Source organism: Otolemur garnettii, unplaced genomic scaffold, assembly GCF_000181295.1.
Source record: "Otolemur garnettii isolate 467f Iridium unplaced genomic scaffold, OtoGar3 scaffold00022, whole genome shotgun sequence".
Taxonomy (NCBI): Eukaryota; Metazoa; Chordata; class Mammalia; order Primates; family Galagidae; genus Otolemur; species Otolemur garnettii.
The window spans coordinates 10,938,138-10,960,566 of NW_003852417.1; the positions used below are offsets into that span (position 1 = coordinate 10,938,138).

A 22,429-nucleotide genomic window follows, 5' to 3' on the forward strand; every position below is an offset into this window, starting at 1 on the left:
CTCTTTCTCTAAGACTTCATTTTATTTGTTTCCCTAGAAACAAATATTTACAGTTCAAACCTTTATATTCATTATTTTAATTTTTTGTTGTTGTTGTTGTTATTGCAATTGTTCTTACTTTGAAAGCAGTTGGTTTGGTTTTATCCTGCTTCAAGGACAAGTCAGAATATTCACATGCTTTAGTGTATTTCCTAAACATGAGATTAACTTGGTAATTACAGCTATGTTAACCCATATATGTCTGACACACAGTTCTCTAAACCACATGCAAGGTTTCTTTCTGACTGAATCCACAGTGAAAAAGCTGGCCCCTAGGACAAGTAAAAAAATCAAGATACCAAAAAGAGCAAAAGAAATATGGTTCTAATAACAAATCCCAAGCAGTTTTTTAATTCTCTGCTCTAAGATATTTTTGAGAACAACAACAGCTGAAAAGCTGGTGGCATTTGCAGATATTTTTAAAGACTAAATAAAAACAGGTAGACAGTCTTTGACAATATTATCTGTATGTATGGCACAAATTTAAATTTTCTCTGGCAGAAACTGTAGAAGTTAGAAAAGATAGGCGTTTTTATTCTCATTGGCAAGTAAGAATTGAGGCCCTGAGACATTACAGGATTTGGCTAAGGTGACTCAACAATAAAATTTGTACTGATACAAAGGTTTCTGGCTTCCTAGTTCCTTTTATCCAGGTAGCTCCTGAAATCTGTCCAGACTTACTGAAATAAAATTTATGTTGTCACAGCATATATGTGAAAAATGCAAGGTCTACTTCCCCCTTTTTTGTATGTAACCCACACTTCTCCCATGGTCTGGCACAAAGCATAATCTTACTTGATAAATAATATTAACCAAAGAAAAGTTTGTGCTTTGATAAGTATTTCTCTTCCCAACCAAAGCAACATTAAGAAATCTATAGATACAATTTTAAAAGAGAATAAATTTCTATCTACTTAGAAAATATTTTTGCACTAAAGAAAACTAACCTAAAATTTTAGAAAAATCTAAATTCCTGAATTCCATTGCCAAAAATTAAATGAGGTTAAAATTCTACGAATAAATTTATTATTAAAAATTATCCAAAAACAGACCCAAAAAAAAGTAGAGTATACAAGAAAACCATGCTCCCAGCCACCAGTTTCATTAGACTGATTCTTTTAAAAAACAAAATAATAAAAGACTCAGCAAAACTCAAGAGGTTGTAGCTAATCCAACAAAATCAATTATATTTTTTTATCCCCAGGGACCCTAAAGACCAATATTTGAGAGTAAGATTTTTATAATTTTATCATGACACCATTCCAGAGAATTTTATATCAAAATGTAAAGTGGCAATTGTGCATTATGAAATTTAAAACACTATGATACATCAGAAGGGTATTTGTGATCACCTTAGAATAATAAAAGAAGAAATAGCCCCAGAAAATAAGAATTTGTGGAGAAATTCGTAGAGAAATCTGTCCATCACTTAGTATTATAGGAAGTGGAATGATGAAGTTTGCAAACTCCTCCTAGGAAAAGTGCTGAAGACCTCGCTGCTGAATACCACTCCAGTCACCTTCCAAGTCCTCCCCTTGGGAAGCTGTGCACTTATGCCAGTGCCTACTCCACCCTTCAAAGCAACTTCGGAACTCCTTTTCTGAAGTGGCCATCAGAGCTGTCCTCATCTGAGTCCGACAATTAAGTCTGCGAACTCATCCTACAAAAAAGTTCTTTGAAGAGTGGACTAGGTCCTGGCATCAGACCATAATGATAGTCACCAATGAGGTATGTAGCACTTTTTCTAGAATGAGTTTGTGAACTTAATTGTCAGACCTCGTACTTCTATAAGGCAAATACTTATTCACTTATGCAACAAGATTGAAATTCTAAAAGCCATAGATAGATAACCCATTAGCTGAGTCAAAGTGGAGAGCCAAGATTTCCATCTTTGTCCAATTATAACAAGGCACCCCTTTCTGCCCCAACTAGGTAGTATCTGAGAAGACTAAACAGACAGCCAAACCTTCACCCTTCACCCAGGGGTAACAAGTCACCCACCCACAGTGTAAGTCATGTGGGGACCAGTAGAAAAGTACCTCTCCCCTTCTCAGCCTGGGCAGTGTCACCAGAGCCCTGAAAGGGAGGCTTGACCTCAGGGAGCAAAGAGGCACTTTCTTCTTCCTCACCAGCACAGTGTCACAGGACACCTGCTAAAACATATTTAAATAAAATCAATAAAATCCGGAATTTCATAACATACATCATACCCCAAGTTTTAAGGACACAACTGAAAGTTACGTCATACCAAGAATGGGGACAATCTTAACCTGAAAGAGAAAAGAAAATCAACAGATACCAATAGCAAGATGACACAGATGTTAGACTTATTGACAAGAATTGTAAAATAGCCACCACCAAAGCACTTCAATTACAAACATCTGAAACAAATGAAAAATAAAAAGTCTCAACAACAAAGAAATGGAATATATAAAGAGAAACTCCATGAAAATGTTAGAATTTTAAAAAATACAATGATTGAAAATTTTTTTAAAAGTCCAGTGGATGGAGTCAACAGCAGAATGGCGGGATCAGAGGAAAGAATCAGCGAATGAGATGATAGGACAGTAACATCCCCCAATCTATAAACAACAGAGAGACTGACAAGAGTGAACAGAACTTCAGAAACCCGGGAGAATCTAATGGTCTAATATTTGTGTCATCAGAGTCTAAAAAGTCATGAAGAAAGTGGAGCTAAAAAGTATTTGAAGTAATAACGGCTGAAAATTTTTCAAATATGGAAAACGGCAGAAAGCCACGGTTAAAAATCTGAGCAAAGGCCAAAGAGGAAAAGCTTAGAAAAATCATACCCAGAGCCACCAAACTCAAACTTCAGAAAATTAAATCATGAAAGACAAAGAAAACAATGAAAGCAGCAAGAGAAAAAAACGACATGCGAGGGAAAAACAATTCAAATGACAGTGGATTTCTCCTCAGACACCAGGGAAGCCGGAAGAAAGTCGCAACACTTTTCAAGTGCTGAAAGAAAGTAATTAGCAACCAAGAATTCTTGGTAAAACGAGCCTCCAGGAATGAAAGGGAAAGAAAGGCATTCTCCGATGAAGGAAAACTAAAGGAATTTGTCACCAGCACACCTACCATGAAAGAATGGCTTTTGAAACATTCTCAAAACAGGAAATGATACGAGAGGAAACTTGGACTGTCGGGAAGAAAGAACGAACAACAGAAAAACCAAAAACATGGCAAAAACCCCAAACAAACTTTCCCAGTCCTCTTGAGTTCTCTAAATGATGTTTGATAGCCAAAGCAAAAATCATAACACTTGGTAATGTATTTCAGTGTATGGAAGAGAAATATCTATGACAGTTATGTCATAAACGGGGAGAATAAAGGGATTTAAAAGGAGGTCAGCTTTTTTGCACTTTACTCAGACTGGTATTATGTTAACGACAGATCATTCTGGTAGTGAAGTTCTATATTTCGATTGTAGTGGTGATTATAAGAATCTGTACATGTGATAAAAAAAATGCCATAAACCTCTACATACATGTTACATCAATGTTCTGATACTGTCCTATCATTATGTAACCATTGGAGAGAACCTAGGTGAAGGGTACGTGGAATCTTTCTATATTGTCTGCAATTTCCTATGAGTTATAAATCTTCATTATTCCAAAATGAAAGTATGTTTAAAACAGGAGACTGTCCTGGATTAAAAGAGGCTAAAGACTAAAGCAACGATTAGTCAATGAGAGCATTGATTAGATTCTGATTTTTTGTTTGTTTGTTTGTTAAGCAGGCCCGGGCGAGGTTTGAACTCACCACCCTATTGTGCAGAGCTGGCACTCTAACCACTGAGCTACAGCACCCAGCTGGATTCTGATTTTAAAAAATAAAAAAGTTCAGACTATGGAGAAATTTGAAATAGATGGGAAATTTGATCATATTACATGATTAAAATTATTGTTAATTTTCTTTAGTGTGATAATAATGTGGTAATGTAGGATAATGTCTTTATTTCAAAGAAATATGTGCTAACGTATTTGGGGATAAAACAAAAGAAGCCTGGAACAATATAGAATGATTCAGAAGGAGAGGGAAATAAATTTAACAAAATATTGTGAATTATTAGTGCTGCAAGGAAGAGCTGAGAGTGCCCTTGTTATTCTTTCATTTACTCTGTATGTTTGTGAATTTTTATTTTAAAAAGGCTAGAAAGATGTATCCATGGAGGTGTAACAAAGAGAGTATAGTAAAATGTTAATTGTGGAATTTAGGTAGTGGGTAATTGTTCACTTTAAAATCATTTCAGTTTTTATTATGTTTTGAAATATTCTAATGATTCAGGGAGAAATATGGGGGAATGTATCACAACTCAATGACCTCCCCCAGAACTTTCAGTCCTCTCTGGCCCAGTTAAATACATATGGCAATTAAAATAAGAGTTTTCCTTTGCTAGAGGCAAAAATTTTCCTGGCTTCCTGGCTGAAGAGACCCCAGCAATGCCTCACACTTTTCCCAGAGAGGTGAAGTCCCAGGGACTGCCATGGTCCCAACTGCGACAGTTAGGAGTCTCTATGAGTAGGCACTGCTGACTGTCCAACATAAACAGGACCAGGCTGAACTCATGGACACACTGGTCCTCCCAGCAGCGACCTAACATGCAAAGGAACCAATGCCCATTAGATAAGCAGCTGAGACCCAGGAGTGGTGAAAAGGGTGATAAGTCAATGTGATCTTGTCAAGTGTGACCAAAGTTAATGTATTCATTTTATCATTCATGATGCTATTGATTAACTTGAGATGTTAAAATAAGGAAATGTGTTAAGCACTTGAGAGTGACCACTAGGGAAACTGACCTAAAGTTTATCATTTTAATCAGAAGAAGTCAGGAAAAGGGCATCAAAGCAGTTGGGCAACTAGAAACATAAAATGACATGGTAGAAGTCAATGGCAATATATACACAACAAATAAAAAAAATTTAAACAGTTATGTGTGTATATAAGTGTGTACCTGTGCATAGTTTATATTTGGATGTGTGTGCATATATATGTTTGGTAGAACTACAATAAGTAAATGACAATTCCACCATCATGATGGAAGTTTTCAATGCATAATATCAAAGTATCAAAGTTAAGAATAACAGGCAAAGAAATAAAAAAAAGAAAAGAAAAGATATGAACCTTTTAATTAAAAAGGTAGCTGTGTGGATAGATAAATCCCTCTAATAATTAATAAGAATTCTTCAAGTTCAGACCCTACGTGTGCTATGACAGAAGCCATTCTGAACTCCATCTACACAAACACATTCAGCTTTCGAATCAGGTTAGTAAGAAGTGGACCAGGCTCTCAAATGAATGGTAACATTTTTTAGGCAAGACTCAAATTCTCCGAGCACTAATTTTCCTTCTCTGGTTGTTTGAGAGGTAGAGTCTAGCAGCCATTCATGCCCCATCTCTGCTGGCTTTCTTCCATGTCCCCTATAAAGTTTCTAGTCCCGTGACTACAGGCTCCAAGTACCTACTCCTGCAAATGAGAGAAAATAATCTATCCATTCCCTTGTCAAGACAAAAATGTCTTATCTTATCTCCCTAGCAAAAGAGTTCAACCCAAACATTTAAACTGAATTAATTATGCTTTATACATCCCCAGAGACATCTAAGTTGCAGAGAGCCAGCTCAGTCAGTGTTTGGAAAAGAGAAACAAAAACTCTCAACTCATTCATTTGTCCATCCCATTTTTTTGGACTAGTCCTTCTATAGTTTCATCACGGAGGTAGATGGCCAGAAACAAACCTCAGAAAATGGCAAGAAATAGCTACGACTGGGATGTTTGGTTGAGAGGAGCATTCCTGCAGATGTCTCCAGCTAAGAGTGTTCTGTGAGCACCTTTGCTTTGGGCTGGTATGCTCTCATAAATCAAAGACAGTATAGACCCACAGGGGGTCTGGCACTTCACAGGTCTGTCTTTGAGTGTCTCCTTATCTATGCAGTCACATAAAAAGGACACTTCCCTTGCCCTACACAACAGTTTGCCCCAGGTTGACTCCCTGGGCTTCACAAACCAGTGAGGGCCCTAACACCTCTTCTCAACTAAACATAATAATTTGTGAATTGGTTAATTCACTGGTCCCCAAGGAATTAAAAAATGGGTTCTTTTAAGTTTCCCCTTGAGGTTTTAAGACGACCACTAGCCTAAGTGGTCTACTCCCTCTCTTGTCCCATTTCAGGATCCCAGGGTTATGATAAAGTGGAGAATCAGGGAGACTCCTAAAGACAAGGCAGTTTGGGAGGCAGGGAACTGCAGAATGCTAGGAAAAGCATTTCTAGTGCAGTTTTTCTACAAAACACCAGGGCCCAGTCTGGGATCCACGTAATGAATACACTGATGGACAAAATGTGCATGATTTGGATCCCTTCATCAACGGTATGACATAGGGGGAAAGAACACTCTCCGCACTAGAGGAAAAAAACTGAAGCTCAGGTAAGCAGAGGGACTTGCCCAAAGCACGCAAACGTGTGTGTTTGTGTGTGCGTCTGTGCGTGTGTGTAAAAGCTACAACAGGGTCTTCTGGCCCCTTGACACAGAGAAAACACAGCTTTTAATTCTTCATCTGTAATTACAGGTTTGACCCCAGCCTAGTATCTCATGTTTATAGTGGATTTTTCATCTGAAGTTTACGCAGACTGAGCCAGTTTGGCTCTAGAAAGACTGCCCTGAAAGTCGAGATGAACGGGTGGAGTGAGAGATCAAGGCATTCTGCCGGGCTGGGGGATGAAATATGTGCCTCAGAGACTCTCCTCCAAAGGGTTAGGATCGCAACAGACCTCCTGGCCTAGGGCAGGGCCCGGCCGCACCAGCCCTACCGCCTCAGATCTAAGGGACCTGGGTCGGGCCGCCGCTTTGGACCGGACACTCCAAAGTAGGGGACTCGAGTCGAAGGTCTCCACTCGCATTAACCAGAGCACCCCTTCCAGGTCTGCGTCTCTAGCGCTCATATACACCAACGGCGAGATGTGCAGAGCAGGCCAGGGCGCCCTGAGTTCCCAGTCCTTGAACGCAGAACGCTGAAGCGGACAGCGACTCTGCAGCCTCGGCGCCAAGAGTTCTTTCTGAGCCTGCGCGCGGAGCAGCACCGGGAGCGTGCGCAGTGAGCAAGGAGGCAGGAGGCGGGCGGGTGAGTGGGTGGGTCCTAAGTAGGCGGGGCGAGTACGCCGCGGGCAGGGGCTGGTGCCCTGAAGCCCTAAGGGCAGGGAAAACCCGAGACCTTCTAAAGCACCAGAGGAGTTGGGAGGAGAATGCTGCCGGGCTACGCCTTTCACTCAGTACACCTGCCATCGCTTCGGGCCGGCGGATCCTGTCGATGGAGACGAATCGATTCCTGTTACCTCTGTGGGCAGAATCCGTGGGCCGGAGTTGGGAAGGGTGGGTATCGTCGCGCTAGGCGGGACCCATCTGTGACATCATAAAGCTTTGAAAATAGAATGCTGTAGTAGACATAGTGGAGCCCTGGCACTGTAGTTCCATGCCCGTGTAACGTCACTGGGCCCGCGGTAGAGGTCGTGACGTCACAGTACCACAGTGCTTCTGGAGAAGGAATACGACGTCTTTGAGCCAGTTTCGAATACCAACGTTCTAGAGGCCTTAGGATATCACAGATTTCAAGTTCATGGAGCTGAGTGATATCCAGGAGGTATCCAGGAAAGCATTCTTTCCAGACCATTCCACTGCGTCCCCAGCGGCAAGGAGGTACGCAGGAAAGCATTCTTTACAGCGCTGCAAAACTCTAACTACCTTCTGGAAGGAGGAGGTGGAACCTAACCGTCTTTCTCCTCTCAAAAGAAGCCCCTTCAGGCTGTTAGCACCTGATCTCTTCCCAGGGCACCATGCAGCTCCAGGCTGCCCCAGGGGAGGGTCTTTTGTGCCTTCTACTCCCTCTGCTATGACTATGGCTGAGGCTGTAACTACCCTACCCATGCACACAAATCACAGGCTTTAGAAGGTCTGAGAAGGACCCCAGCTGAACTCCAGCTGTCTGATCGCCAGCACCACCAGCCTCTTTCATGGCCCCAGCCATGCTGGGCAATAGACACAGTAGGTCTGAAGAAGCTTTTTGTGCTGGCGAGTGGGATGAGGAGAGGCGGGATGGAGAGAGGTGAATGAAGCTGGGACTTTCCAGGATGTAAGAGAAAAGATTGGTGCAGACAAGAAAACCCACCCTGCGTTTTCTGGCCCTCTCGATTGTTCTTTTTATGTGACCCACACTGAGCATGAGCAGTAACCTGGGACACTACATCAATTTTCAACCACATCCCCCCGGAATTGTTGCCTAGGGCCCTTTCCACCTGTAGTTGCTGTTTTTACACAATCTATGAATCATTGCAATGAGTTATGCTGAGAAGTGGTTTCTCTGTGACCATTGGTGGAGCAAGCCAAGGCCTTCTGCATGGGCTGAGGGTCCCTGGGCAGCTCCCTTCCACACTCCCTACCCTCCATTAAAACACTCGACACTGGAAATACATTCTTTGGAGGATGCACACTTGGTGTTGAAAGTCTGCCAGTTGCAGGCCTAGGGTGTGGTTGGGATTCATGGTGCTGGCAGTGGGATCGACCAGCAAGCATAAACATCCCTGGCAAAACTCCTCATTTCACAGTGTTTATGATGTCCTGAGGCCCGGAGACCTTCAGAGGGTCTGTGTGTACTGGGAGGTGGAGGGATGTGAGGGGCAAGGGGACATGAGTGATTGTCCATCTAAGAAAAGCAGAATCCAGGAAAGAGCAAAGGGACTAGAGAGGGCTCTTTAATCTCAGATCCTCAGAAGTGTCCAAAGCCATCCTTAGCACGCGTATGTGGCGTGTGTAGGAGTGTGTGTCTATGTGTGTATACCCACACGCTTGTCTCTCTTGGAACAACCACAACCCACAACCTTATGCAGCTTCATGAAGCAACTAATGTGACCCTGCAGTTGGCCAAAGCACAGCCACGTCCAAGCACAGACCTTTCTATTGCCTGTTCTGATTTGACCCAAGCCATAGACGGCCGAAACCTACGGACTAATCCTTCTTTCCCACACGCAGGACCCACTCCTCAGGAAGAGGGACTTCATTCTCTTCTGGGCCATGACCCAGGTGGAAGAGGGATTGGGGTCTTGTCCAACTAATGGAGAGCCTTCAGGCCAATCTAGACCCAGCAGCACCCTGCCCCTCTTTCCTGGTGGGCCAGGGGCCAGGCAAGAAGATTTTGAGGACAAGACCAGACACACACAGAGATAAGTTGTGGACAAGGTCCGCAGCAGGTAATCGTGTTTCACCGGGTTGTGAGCAGGACACAGTGAAGTGCCCCAAGTCCTAGGCCGCCCCTCCACGCCTGTCCAGCAGGGGGCAGCGCGGCTCTGAACGCGGTGGACAAAGTTCCTCCGGGCTGGCACGCCCCGCCACGGTGCCAAATTGGTGAGGAGTTCTCGCCTGCCCAGGGCCTGGAGCGTTCCCAGAGGAGGTGGGGACAGACAGGGCAGCGAAAGGAGAGAGTGTTTTAACTCCTGCAACCCCGGCTCGCTTTCTCCTTCCGCATGCTGCAGGGAATCTCTGCCCAGTCGCCTCCGCGCCGGCAGCGCACTGAGCACTTAAGCCCGGGAGGCCGCGCCGGGCTTGGGAAAGGCCACGGGCGCCACCGCCTGCGCGGTCCCGCAGTCAGGACGCTAGATGTGGAAGAGCCCCGCCCCGCCCCAGGCAGGAGAGTCCCCGGCCCGGCCTCTAATTGTGGGAAAACTAGACACCCCGGGGAAGGTTCAGTTTGTGGAGGGTGGAACTCAGATTTCTCTTCCTCCCAGGGCGCCCGCCCCCGCCATTCCTGACAAGGCTTTAAAATTGTAGAGAATCATCGCTGTGGAGCCGTGATCCCGAGAGGGGACAAATCCCAACCAAAGAATTGTGCCTAAGGGATCCTACGCGAAGGAGAGATGGGCTTTGGGGAGGCAGCAGTGATTGGGTATGTTCAGCCTGATGTTGGGACCCAGGAGAACAGGGGATAGTGCTGGTCCTGAAGGCGAATCTTTCCCACCCCGAAGTAGAAGCCAGAGGGCGGGGCGGGGGGTGATATTCTGTTCCCTTCCCTTAGCAGACCCTAAGCGACTGCGGCACCGGAGATGCTGGGATTTCTCTGGGCCAGTGTGCTGGCCACAGGCTCAAGTTCCTTATAAAGTCACAGTCCTTTGGAGGTGAGGAGCAGGGAGACTGAGACCTTAACATTGAGGCGGAAGAGAGAAGCAAGAAAATAAGTACGTGGTGGAGCAGAAGCAGACCAACAACGCGACAGGGAGGGTTTCTCCATCCATCCCAGCCCTGTCCTACTAATAGTGAGGGCTGGGGAACCGAACGGACTGGAGGACAGCTGAGAAATCTGTGCCCCTCAGGGAGAAGAGCCACCTGGCTTCCAGCATTTGAGAGGGAAATTACCTACCCTGCAATGCCTGTAAAATAACCGTTTATTTAATAGTTAAAAAAAAAAAATCTCCAGTGATAAATGTCCGTTACCGATGGTCAGCATAAAGTGCCAATCGCAATACAACGCCCGCCCGGCTCCGGGCCGAGGGCTGCCTCGCGGTGCAGCGGCGGCGGAGCAGGGGAGCTGCGGCCGCCGCCTCCTGCCCCCAGGCCCCCCGCCCCCGCCCTGCCTTCGGAGTCCCCGAGCCCTCAGCTGGCAGCGCGGCGGAAGCTGGGAGAAGACGCTCCTGGTCTCGCTGTCCCCGGCCCGGGCGGCTGAAGCAGATACACGGATTACACTTTTGCAGGCTCCCGGGGTGGGAAGGGGACCGGAGAAAGGGCTGGAAGCTGCCAGGGAGCAGAACTTCTTTTCCTCTCCCCTCCTTTCCGCAGTCAGTTACAAGCTTATATGGTCAAAGGAAGAAATAATAAAGAAAACGTACAAAATAACAATAGAAAAAGTAATACTTCTGGGAGAGACGCCACTGCGGCTCTGCGCAGCTTTCGTTCTTTTTTTAATGCAGTTTCCCTTTCGACACGTGAGTACCGCCTTTTGGCCAAGAGTTTAGCGGCGTCCACGGGGAGCCGCCCCAGGAGGTCAGGGTCATGGCCCGGGAGGGGCTGTGGAGTGCCGCGCGCGCCAGGGACCCAGGGGACAATATTGGGGTAGGGGACCGTCCCTAGCGCCTCTCCTGCTGTCCACCGAAGTCGCCGTCAGGTTTCTTAGGTCCCTCAGAGAAGGTCCTTCTGGAAGAAGAGTCACCTTCAAGCCCAGGGGTCCTGGTAACCTGGAGACTCTATTTAGCATTTGATCTTGGAGGTTTTGAGCTCCTTCACCTGTGAGTGTAGCGTCTTGTGGACAGCCAGAGTCCTGGACTGGCAGAATCCTTTCCCGCACTCTTGACACTTGAAAGGCTTCTCTTTGGAGTGAATATATCTGAAGGCAGAAACAGAAAGTTAATCCTTGCAAAACCATGCAATGTTGCAAACAATTGTCCCAGATCCCCTCCCACTGCTGAGGGGCTTGCCCTCATAGGAAACGGGGAAATTTGGGTACCAAATGTGGGTGGCAAAATGCTGAGTTTGTGGACAGAGTGGGGAGATGGAGAGGTTTGGGCAAGTGGGATGGGTAAACAGGTCAAACCAAACAGACCGTCTGCCTTCTAGAAGAGGAGGAACAAGTTGAGCCTCCTTCTAAGTTCTGGTCAACCCTCAAGGTCAGTCAAGAGAGCCAGAGTGAGACAATTTGCTAAAGCTGTGCTATCCAGAGGGTGGCTGATAACATATGTGGTTATTAAAATTACTTAAAAATCAATAAAACTATGCCTTCAGTTTCTCAAGCACAGTGGTCACACATTTCACGAACTTAATTTTCACATATCACATTTTCCTTCACATCAGAAATTTCTCTAGGATAGCCCTAAGGGTGGAGGAGGGAGCTGAGGGAATCACGTTCTTGCCTGGAGAGTAAAGAACCTGACATAGGTCTTGTTCATCCCCACATTTTCTCTGGTCACGCTCCAAAACTTATCCCTGAACTTTCTATGGTTTCCTTCTGATTTTAGGGAATTCACAGAAGACAGAAGCTCAGGAGACTTGGAGCCAGCAGGGGGTCTCATGAATCTCATTAGAGAGAAGGAAAGTGAGACCAGAAGGAGTCTGAGAGCTTTCTCTCCGACCACCCACAGTACCGCACCTGTGATCCCGTAGGTGGTCTTGCCTCCGGAAGGCTTTGTGGCAGATGTCACAGGTGTAGGGCCTTTCATCCGTGTGTGTTCGCTCGTGGATAAGTAAGTTATAGGACTTGGTGAAGTGGCGGCCACAGAACTTGCAGACGAACTCCTTCTTGGTCTTAGAAGGCAGACGTCCCCTAGTGGGCTTCTTCTCTGGAGACAGCTTGGTCACATCCAGGAGGGCTCCCAACCCACCTGTGGGGGAACCAGGGCCCTCCCCCCGGCCAAGCTTGGATGGATCTTCTTGCGTGGCAGCCAAGGCCAGGTTGGCGAAATCAAAGCGTGGTTTGGTCTTGAGCGCTGGACCACTGCCTCCAGCAGTGATCTCCGGCTTGGGGTGGATGACATGAGGGAACCAGGGAAAGGCTGGCAGCTGGAAGCGTGCATCTACCAGGCTGGACACAGCACCAGGCACTTTGGAAAAAGAGGAGCGTGGCAAATGCATGGCTGGATAGCCCAGCGTCCACTGGTGCAGGTGCACAGCATGCAATGCACTGAAACCATACAGGTTGGGCAGGTGGTCCGAGGGCACAGTGGGCAGGCCATTCACTGCCTGAAGGAAGGAATAATTGGTGAGCTGCAGAGATGGGTGGATGGGCACTGGTGCTGGCAAGGTTTTGCTACCCATTGTGGCAGCTGTAGTGGGTTCTCAATCTTGATCTGCAAAGAAAGGAAGAAGGGGGGTGGAAAGGAAAAGAGAAGTTCAACATAAGCCACCTTCCTTCTGAGTTCTAGCCCAGCCACACCCTCTCCTCCTCTAGGGCAGGAGCTCCAGCGTCTGAGACCCCACTCAGGGAGCCCACTGTCCTTACCAGTAAGGTGGGAACATAAGATGCAGGGGAGCCCTCTTTTCAGAACCCTTTCCAGTCTGAGGGCCCCTCTGAGGGCAGAGACACACCGCTTTATAGAGAGGCCAGTAGGAAACTAAATTTCATGCAAAGCAACCAACTTAAAATAAGGACCCACTGTATACAGGACACTGACAAAAGCACAAGAACAGGGAAACTGGCACGTAGAAATAGCCATGTTAGAAGGCCAGCCTGGGTTTACACATGATTACACTTCTCTGCAAAGATAACAGAAGTTAGGGAATACCCACATTCATAGACAGATAAACACAGAAATGGGCACTGACACAGATTCATGCATTCTGAAACTGAATTGACAAGAGGCAAAAGATGAACTGGAACAACCAGTGTTCTATAGCACAGTACTGGCTACGAAACGCAGAGATCATCACACACATACAGACACACACATGTAGGATCACACTGCCCCCATGAAGAGCTTCACAGACAACACACATACACGTGCGTACGGGCGTACGGTGCACACACCTCCTGGCTCCTGCATGCTTAGGTCTTCCCTCTGACCTTTAATTTGGCTTCCAGAAGCCAAAGAAGCTGTGTCATCTTTCTCAAAACTCTCAATTTTGACCCCATATTTGCTTTCCTGCCTTCCTATTAGAGAAATCCCCATATCCTTGGGGATAGCTTTTGTTTAGAGGAGGGCACAGACAACCATGAACATCTGCAGTCACATAAAATAGGGCTTCAGTGCCCTCATATCCCACAAGAGGCTGTCAGAATGTTCTTGTATTGGTGAGCCCTGGGCAGGTGGATGTGAGTATGAGCAATTAGGCCTCCATTGCTGTGGTCTGTGCACCCGCCAGCTGCAAAGTCAGGGAGCCTGAGCAAAGCCAGAGGGAAGACACACTGACATGACCTGAGACTGGCAACTGTTGGTCTCCAGCCTTCACGGAAAAGTCTAGGCTCTGCAAAGAGGCCTTTCATCTCTACCTTTACCAGACACTACAAACTTAAGTCTATCCACTGGGAGGAAAGGGCAGAGGAAAAGGAAATTTTAAAGTAGCACAGAGCCTCTGGAGGCCCAAGTGCTGAACTCCTGGCTCTGAGTTTAAGGCTACTTAAGAAGTCTTTTTCAGTGCAGGGTCTGTGGGACTCCCTTCTCCTTTGCCCATTCGCAATTCTCTGCTGCTGACGTTTTCTTTTACTGCTAATCCGTCTCCTTCTCTTCCTCAGTCCTTGTCTCTAACCTGGGGTATGCAGGTCCCTGCTTGGCTCCCTAGATCAGAGCACCACTCCTCAGGTCTAGCGGACCTCAGTCCAGGGCAAGGCCCAGGCCATACACCCCTGTCTTTTCACTGCATAGTTTTTCACTAAACACCCGGCCCTATCCAGGGATGTGCAGCAGCTATTCCCAGGATGAGTGAGGACAATCTTGACCCCAAAAACTTTTTCCCTGGAAGGTGACAGGAGAGTCGCAGGCTATGTGATGGACCCTAAGGAAAAAGGCCTTGCTGGAGGTGGCGAACAGAAATACCATGAGCCTTCTGAAATTGGCTTGCCCACGTTAAACTAGAGATCTCCCCAAATCCAATCTGACTGCTGCAATTAATTCAGCCTCGGGGCTAGGAGAGGTACACAGCTGCGGTGTCCCGACCCTGGAGCCAGAGCTCAGGCACTGCCGGCAGGGCCATGGCCTCCAAACAGTCCCTACTGCTTCAAGCACAGGTCGTGCCGGGGACAAACCGAGACCATTCCGGAGCTCTGAGACAAAGCGGAGCAAAATACGAATTGGGCCAGAGAGGAAGCTGGGACCCGTTTGGATTGGGGAAAGGGGAGAACAAGAAGACTCGCCAACTTCAAAGGTCGGCCCGGATCTAGGCGAGATGAGCGCTCTTTGATTTGCTGTCACCTCTTCTTCCCTCCAGGACCTGGAAATCAGATCCTTATCTGAGGGTCTCCGGGGCCCGCCTGGCGGCGCAGAGGCCTCAGCTTACACCTCTCAGCGCTTGCCCTATCGAAGGCCAGGCCGAGAGCGTGGCCGCGATTGGAGTCTGGGCACACCGGCTGGACCTGCTTGGTGCCCGGCTGGAAGAATCCACCAACCTCGCCAGGCCTTTTTTTTTTTTTCCCCGTTTCTCCCCTAGCCGAGAAGACCCAGCGGCCTTGGGCTCGGTAGGGGGCAGGGGGGCTTGCAGCCATCATGGCTCTTGGGAGCCAACCTTTCCGGGCTAACTGCCCGATCTTGTTTCTCCCTACACTACTTGTATTTTCCTCAGAGGTTCAGCCAGTTTTTTTTTATTTTCTGCCGCATTCTGAGGCCAGGGTTCCCCAGACTCCCGCCAACGACTTTGCTGGGGACGAAATTCGTTCGAAACGTGGCTCTTTACGCTAGTTTCAAGAATGGGCCGAAAGCACGATCAGGTTTCAGGCGGTCAGCTAAGAGAAAAACACAGCCTCGGACTGGCTTCTCCTACCGGAGAAGATGAGCCAACGCCTGGCCCCTACAGCTCCTGTTTTCCTGACCCCAGGTCTCCAGTGCAAATGCTTTCGTCTTCAAACTTAAGAAAGGAAACCTCTCTCCAGGCCAGGCATCCATTCCGCTAGAAGTTCAGGCTTTGCGACCTAAAAGACGCGAATAAGAGTCCCAACTACTCACAGTAAAGGCAATACGCGCTCGGGATCACAGATCCTTGCCCTCACAGGCTCTTTCGCCCCTCACGCGGGAAAGCGAGGGAATCCCGGGTCTGCCGCCAGCCTTATGCTGGGCATTAATGAAGTGTGCAAAGTCTATTAAAGTGGTTTATTCGGGGCTAATTGAGCGTGAGCGAGTTAACTGCTTGCATTAATTAGGACGGAGCGAACTCCATGAGCCTGCGCCTGGAGGAACCCCGCAGTAACCCAAGAAAATCATCCTTGACATCAAATTCCCAACACGAGTGGTTACAGGCGTCTGGACCCCTGTGGAGAGGGCTGACCAGCACAGATACTTCTGTAGCATTGTCTCAACTAACAGAGATCTAAGGAACCCACCCACGAGGCGCCCATTCTGCTATACTTAAACGTTTGCTGTGTCCTCAGCGATCTTCTCCCAGATCTCAATGAAACAGCAATTACTTCAAGGAGCCTGGGTTAGAACATCTACCCACCCGGTCGCTCCCTGTCCCCTCTAGCCCTTCTTTTCCCCAGGAGACCGTGAACTCCGGAGACCAGACGTGCACGTGGTTTCTGTTCTCAAGAGCCAACGCTCAGCCCTTAGCTTGGGTGAAATTTACCAAATTGTGGCAACAAAGAAACCCTCGAAGCTAACCCGCTACTGTCCCAGCTACTGAAAAAGGACTGGTCCATGGTTTTCATTCTTCTTATCTGAGATATTTCGAGAGAAAAATTAGTTCAGCAGGAAGCCCCTCGCCTCTTTTCCTCTTTCTACCTTCTCTCCTGAAGGCTGAGTTAGGGGAGAGTCAGGGGAGTAAAAGAATTCTTCCCTCCCATCCCCAGCCTGGAGACACTGGGGCTCTATAGCGTTTCCACTACTCGGGTCTGCGGGTCTTGAACTTGTAAGCAGTGCTCGACCCCTCCCCACTGTCGCCCTGCACCAGGACGCTCGAGAGTTGCCCTCCCGGCCTTGATCACACGGAGCAATCATCCTTCAAGTTCCCAAATCAGAGCGCGAGTGCGAGGTGGAGGTCGGGGACGCAGCCCTGAGCTCCCAGGTCCAGTCGGCCTCATACCAGAGCGCAACTCCTCAAAAGACAAACTCGTACTAAAGCGCTACCGGGCTGAAGCATGCACCTGTCCCCGGCGCGGTCGGCTGTGGCTGTGGCCATCCACTCACTCTCCCCACCTTTTTCGTCAGCTAACTAAAGGCAAGTTAGCCTGAACTAGGAGAGTGTCTCAGGAAAGTTTGTGCCCACTGAAGTTGCTTCTTAAAGGGGGACCGCAGAATGACTTCCGAAGTCCGCAGACACCTAGCCCTGATTCCGCCGAGCGCTGCCGGCTGGCTGCAGAAGCAGAGGCCCGCCCCCTCGCTCCCCCCAAGTCAGAGGCCGAGGACCCCGCGCGGGAATCCCTGAGCCAGCAGCACCCCCAACCATCCTGCTCTCACTTTCACAAAGATCCTGCAGCATTCCTTTGGCCAGAGCTTTTGAGGGGGGGGGGGACATTGAGAGAGAGGAGGCACCGGCCGCGCAGTGACAAGGAAAGAACCCGGGAGTCCTGCCCGCATTCTTCTTACTGAGCCCTGGCGCCCAGGGCTGCCGTTACCTTGCTCGGCGGCGGTCCCGGGGCTGAGCTAGTCACTGGGACTTTCGCTGAAGTGACCCGAGAAATCAGAGGCGCTGGAGCTCACCGGCAACCCTGGAGCTCTAGAATCCTGAATCCCTCCGGCCGCAGGGACTCCGGGCGCCAGACACGCGGGAGCGCTCAGCAGCCCCGGAGTCCTGCCCGCCGGGGACAGTGAGCTTGGCTCGCGACTCCCTCGCTGGGTCTGAACCTGGAGGGACTGAGAACGTGCTGGGGAGAGGCCGAGCTCCGACTCACTCATCCCTTAGCACCGAGCCGCCTACTTATTTTAATCCACCACCCTCCCTCTCCCCCCACCCCCCCTTGCTTCAGGATTGCTCCCCTCCCTCCGGTGCCTCACAACCCTGCCCTGCGCCTGCGCACTGAGAGACAAAGTTTTGCTGACCCGGGCAACCGACTTTGGCAGCTGCGTTCGCTTGGCCCTGGCCTCTCCCGACCTGCGTCCCCTCTTCTTCAGTCCTGCGCGATCCTTTCTGTGTTTTTAGGCCCACAGGGGAACTCCTGGAGCCCTAGAGGAAACAGCTTCTAGCAGATGAGGGCGAGCTGGAACCGCGCGTTCCGCGGTCCTATTATTGCGCTCCTAGGACACAGCCTGTTCCTCAGGAGGTGGGGGTGGTGGGCAAAAGCTCTGTGCACTGGGATCCTCGCCCCATATGTTAGCCTGCAGAGCACTTCGGAGACTGGCAGAGTCGCCTCTTTTCCTAGAATCTTTTTCCAAAGTCAGCGGACCCTGAGTGTGGAGCAGCTCCTTAGCCATCCTGGCGTGTTCAGGGCCAGACTGGCCACCCAGGCAGCGCTGGCTGGTTGCTGGTGGGGGTCTGGGAGAAACAAGCGAGCTACAACGTCAGAATGATTATCGCTGATCCCAGATCCTGGGTTCTGAAGTTCAGTAGAAAAATCAGATGGTGAGAGAAGGAGATTGAGACAGTTACTTTCCTGGGACCCAGAAATCTCTGGCATTTCACCTCCACATGTCACAGCTCTGTTGTCACATACTCGTTTTAGGATGGAAGGGAGTTTAGAGAGTGGCACAGGAATGCCAAGCAAGCTGCAAAGCTGTAGCTCCAGGAACTCTGGTTCTGGTGGAGCTGGTTCTGGTGGAGTTTGGAATCTCAAAGGAATCAGGGTTCTAGCTGTGAAAAATTCTGTCTTCACTGCCTAGGCCTTACTGATGGTTCCAGTACCCTTTTGACTGTTGTCTCCCAGAGCTGACCTCTAGCTGACCTCAGTCCAACCTCTTCCTCGCTATCTCTGTGGAACTCTTGGCCCTAGTTCCTGAGTTGGATATAAGATTCCAGGGTTCGAGTGGGTCCAGATTCATACCACTCCATTACCTGCTTTGCCTCAGAGTGACCCCCTCACACATTTTGACTGGATTCTGGCCTTTTTGGACTTAGTGGGTCTGCAACATATTGGTACTATGTTTCTCCAGAGGAATGTCTGCTGAATTTTGTGGGGGGAGGAAGGAGGATTGTGATCCTTGATATAGGGGGATGGTCATGAAGACCCACCTTCTCAAATGCCTAGTTGGAAGAGACTTGTCTTGTATCCCCAGGCCACTAGAACAGAACTTGGCCTCCTGTTCACACCTGAGTAATTTTGGCTTGTGCAGAGAGGAGAAAAACGGGGGAAGGGGGGACACAATTTTTGCCCCAATGGACTATAGTCACCCAGTGCCACAAGTTAGTACAGAAGCAAGAGACATAACTTTGCCTGTGCACCTGGAATCTTAGCAGCTGCCAGTATTAGGTGACATCCTGGCCAGAATGAGGCTCCTTGGAACAGAAGAGAACTGAGATCACCCCCTTCCAAGAGATTCCAGGGCAAAGATTTCCAAGAGCAGGATAAGGCCAGGAAGAAAAGGGCATCCCTGGACTTTGCTGGCTTTCACTTTGGGTACAGAGAGTATGTGTACCAGCCTCAGGCTCTTCAAGCAGGCAAAGCTTGGGGAACCTCCATTACCAGCAGTGAGTTTTCAAAAAAAGACAGACACTATTAGGGCCTCTGGCTGTCAGGACCACTTCAGGCTCTGCTTTCAGGTGGGACTGAGCCTCCTGGAGTTTATATACCTCTTCTCCTGCTCTGAAGTCCCCAAAGCTCAACTGTGCTTTTTTTATGTTTCTAAAACAGGGTCCTTAGCCAACATGCCTCAGGACTTCCAGAAAGCTCCAAGTAGCAGGATCCCTAAAGAGCTTTTGGCAAGAGAATGTTTATGATCTTAAAGAAAGGAACATGCAATCAGTTGTTTAATGCCCCTTTTGCCAGGTTATCTGGAAAATTGATCCTTACTCAGGTCAAATCCTAGAGCTTAATGGATGTGGGGCAAGGTAGGGAAGAAATTTGGCACTGGTCCCTTATGGCCCAGGGGCGTGGGCTTTGCCTCCCAGAGAAGTCTATGGCCACTGCTGCCTGGTGCTAGTCAGCAAGGCAGGACAGGGCAAGGCAAGGGCATACCTGGGCCCTGGCAGTGATCCACCTCTACAAGGGATAGCCTGTCTCAGATGCCTGACTTCTGAGATGGGCTTTCTAGTTAACAGACAGTGCATAACTGCTACAAGCCAGGAAAATGAAATTCAAGGTTTGCTAGGAGCTGAAAAGTCCTCCGTCCCACTCTGAGCTTGCAAAAGGGATGATTCCCCCAAATCTTGGCTTAGGTATCCACTGGAAATCACTAGAGTCTGGTTTGCCTGTGAACGGGGTGGCAGAAAAAGGCCCCATAAGCTAAGGGCTCCTCTGTAGCTCTGTGAAGGGGGTACCTTAAAAGAAATTGATCAGACTAAGCAGGGCCCAGGTCTCTGCTCCAGGATTGTGGCTTAGATGAACTGAGAAGGGAAGGACGTAAGACATCTAGAGAAAATGAAGGCACATTTTAGCAAAGTCAATATTGTTTATGGAATACAGTGATTGCCTTCCATGGCCAGGACCCAATAGTACTGCCCTGCCTGCCTTGGAGCCAAGTGAAGGTGACAAAACTCCTGTCTGGACTCACAATCTCATTCTGGGAGTTCAGTGCTCTCTGACACTGGTGGCGCACCTCTGCTATCTTTAAACCTGCCAGGTTCCAGCTGTCAACCAGACCCAGAGTGAAAACCGAATTCCTCTGCAGAGGCTCTTTCTCTGGCTTTGTCCAACTATCTGCACAGTGGAAACATGCAGGGAGCTGAGAGGTCCCTGACGTGGCCAGAACCCAGAAGCCTTGGGAAAATGTCCCTATAGTAAAGCCCGAGTCTCCAGGTCAAGTCGAGTGCCACTCTACACCCAGCCAGTCCGTTAGGATTTCATAGGGGAGAGATCCCAGGCTCAGCCATGTCTCCACAGTCAGCGCTTGCTGCCACATTTTGTTTTTTGGACGCCTGGAGGGGTTGGGGTGACTGCCTCTCTTCTTCCTACTGCAACCATAGCTAGCCCCACTCCCAATTCCTGCTCCATGGAAAAGAAAGACCCAGTCTATCTTCGAAGTAGAAACTGAGCAGCTTCCAGAAAATATACTAGAACGTGGCCTATATTGCTTTGGGTTGTTTTGGATTAAAAAAAAAAAAAAAAGAACCCTACCCCTCTGCACTCCCCCTGCAGACAGAAATGACCTCATTCTTTTAAATAGAATTTACTTAACACTTGTAAGTTTTTACTTCCAACAAAACTACTTCCTGCAACTAGTTTGGGGACAATTGGGGGTCTGCTCATTAGAACCCCCTCTCCTTTACACATGTATAGAGTTTTCAAATAACCAGGAGATTTAGGTGTCCCTCTGTATTCATTTAGATGATGGATTGTAATGGCTCAATAGTTCCTCTGGAACCATTACGGTCAATCAGGTCAAAATCCAGCTTGGGGGGAAAGTTTTTAAGCATGGGAGGGAGGGAGGTAACAGGACCTCCGCATGCATTTGTTCAGATAACACCTCTGATAATGTAGAAGCAATCCAGGGTCCTTAGGAGAAAGGATGCCAGGTGAACCTCAAGAGCCGGTGCTTATTGTTGTGACTGGACAGACAAGTTACAGTATCAAAACTGAAAGGGAAAGTGAATTGTTTCAAAGGTTCCCGGTTCCTAAGTTCTTTACGAGCACGTAAGTATCTCGTAACTCCTTGTCACTTTAATGAATCAAAAAATACACACATGTGTGTATTTACCTTAGGTTTAAAAGACGATTATGAATGAAGTGAAGCACGAATATGCGTCCGGAATTGTGTGCACTCTGGACATATTACCATCGGTAAAACGAAATGCTGATAATGCCCGATGTCGTGAGGATCAAATGTAAAGTGTGTGTAAAGACTGTGGTGAGGTTTTACTTTTCATACAAATTTGAGTCTGCAGGTTATTTTTGAAACATACTGGATCTCTGTTGTAAGGTTACTGAATTATTTATTCCTTTATCTAAGGTGGAAGTAAGTGTTAGAAACGGCGCAGTGTCTAATGAACTGAGGATGTTAAAGAAAAGTTGTTCGCGCGGAATTGGGTACAGTTAAGGCGAAACTCTGCAGATAGAATCACCTACCGCACCCGTGGCGCTGCGTCCCGGCCAGGCTGCCCCGGCGGCCGTCGGCGCGGGAGGAATGAGCGTTCGCGGTAATTAAACATTTCCAGACACCGGAGGGTTATTATCTGCAGAGCGATTTCCGGAGAGGGAGCCGGAGCGAGGCTGGCTGCGAGGTTTCAACCGGAGATTCCCAAGCGCAATCCTAAAGAAAACGTGCCCCCTGCTGGTGAGCGAGCGACATCTCCCCGTGCCCCTTCCTGGAAAAGTCGCAAACGCAGTCATCCTTCCTTCGTTTCACCTAAAAGTGTTCTTCTCCTTTCCATTTTCTTTTCTGGGTTAGGAAATTTGCCTTTGCTGGTTTTAAACTACGCACAGGCTTGCCCTTCCAAAGAGCAAACGGAGGGGAAGTCCCCTGAGTTTCCCTGCCCCGCGCCGTTGCTCTCAGATTTGTGAGAGGCTTGTTACTGTTGGTTTTATTAAATAATCCGAAATGCTGAGCAACTCTCTGCCGCCTGGCTCCTCACGTCCTAGAGACAATGGTGAGCAGAAACCTTCCTGCGTGTTCCCAGCTGGGTCGGGGCGGAGGGCTCTCCCGCCATCCCCTTCCCCAGCTCCCACGCGGG

The 22,429-nt window shown here is 48.4% G+C and overlaps 1 protein-coding gene across 1 annotated transcript; it reads right to left on the reverse strand.

Moving 5' to 3' along the window:
- Positions 1-10,866: 10,866 nt before the first annotated feature.
- OSR1 (odd-skipped related transciption factor 1) lies at positions 10,867-12,845 on the reverse strand. Its single transcript, XM_003787418.2, has 2 exons — positions 12,180-12,845; positions 10,867-11,420 (listed from the first exon to the last, which is right to left on the reverse strand). The coding sequence occupies exons 1-2, from the start codon at positions 12,842-12,844 to the stop codon at positions 11,285-11,287; spliced, it is 801 nt and encodes a 266-aa protein (XP_003787466.1). The 5' UTR covers position 12,845; the 3' UTR covers positions 10,867-11,284.
- Positions 12,846-22,429: the final 9,584 nt, after the last annotated feature.

Bases quoted from the DNA above. Each gene is read 5' to 3' on its own strand.
- OSR1 (XM_003787418.2), bottom strand. From the start codon at position 12,844: ATGGGTAGCAAAACCTTGCCAGCACCAGTGCCCATCCACCCATCTCTG. The intron at 11,421-12,179 runs GTGCGGTACTGT...TTCTGCCTTCAG, and splicing joins GACCACCTACGGGATCACAG to ATATATTCACTCCAAAGAGA.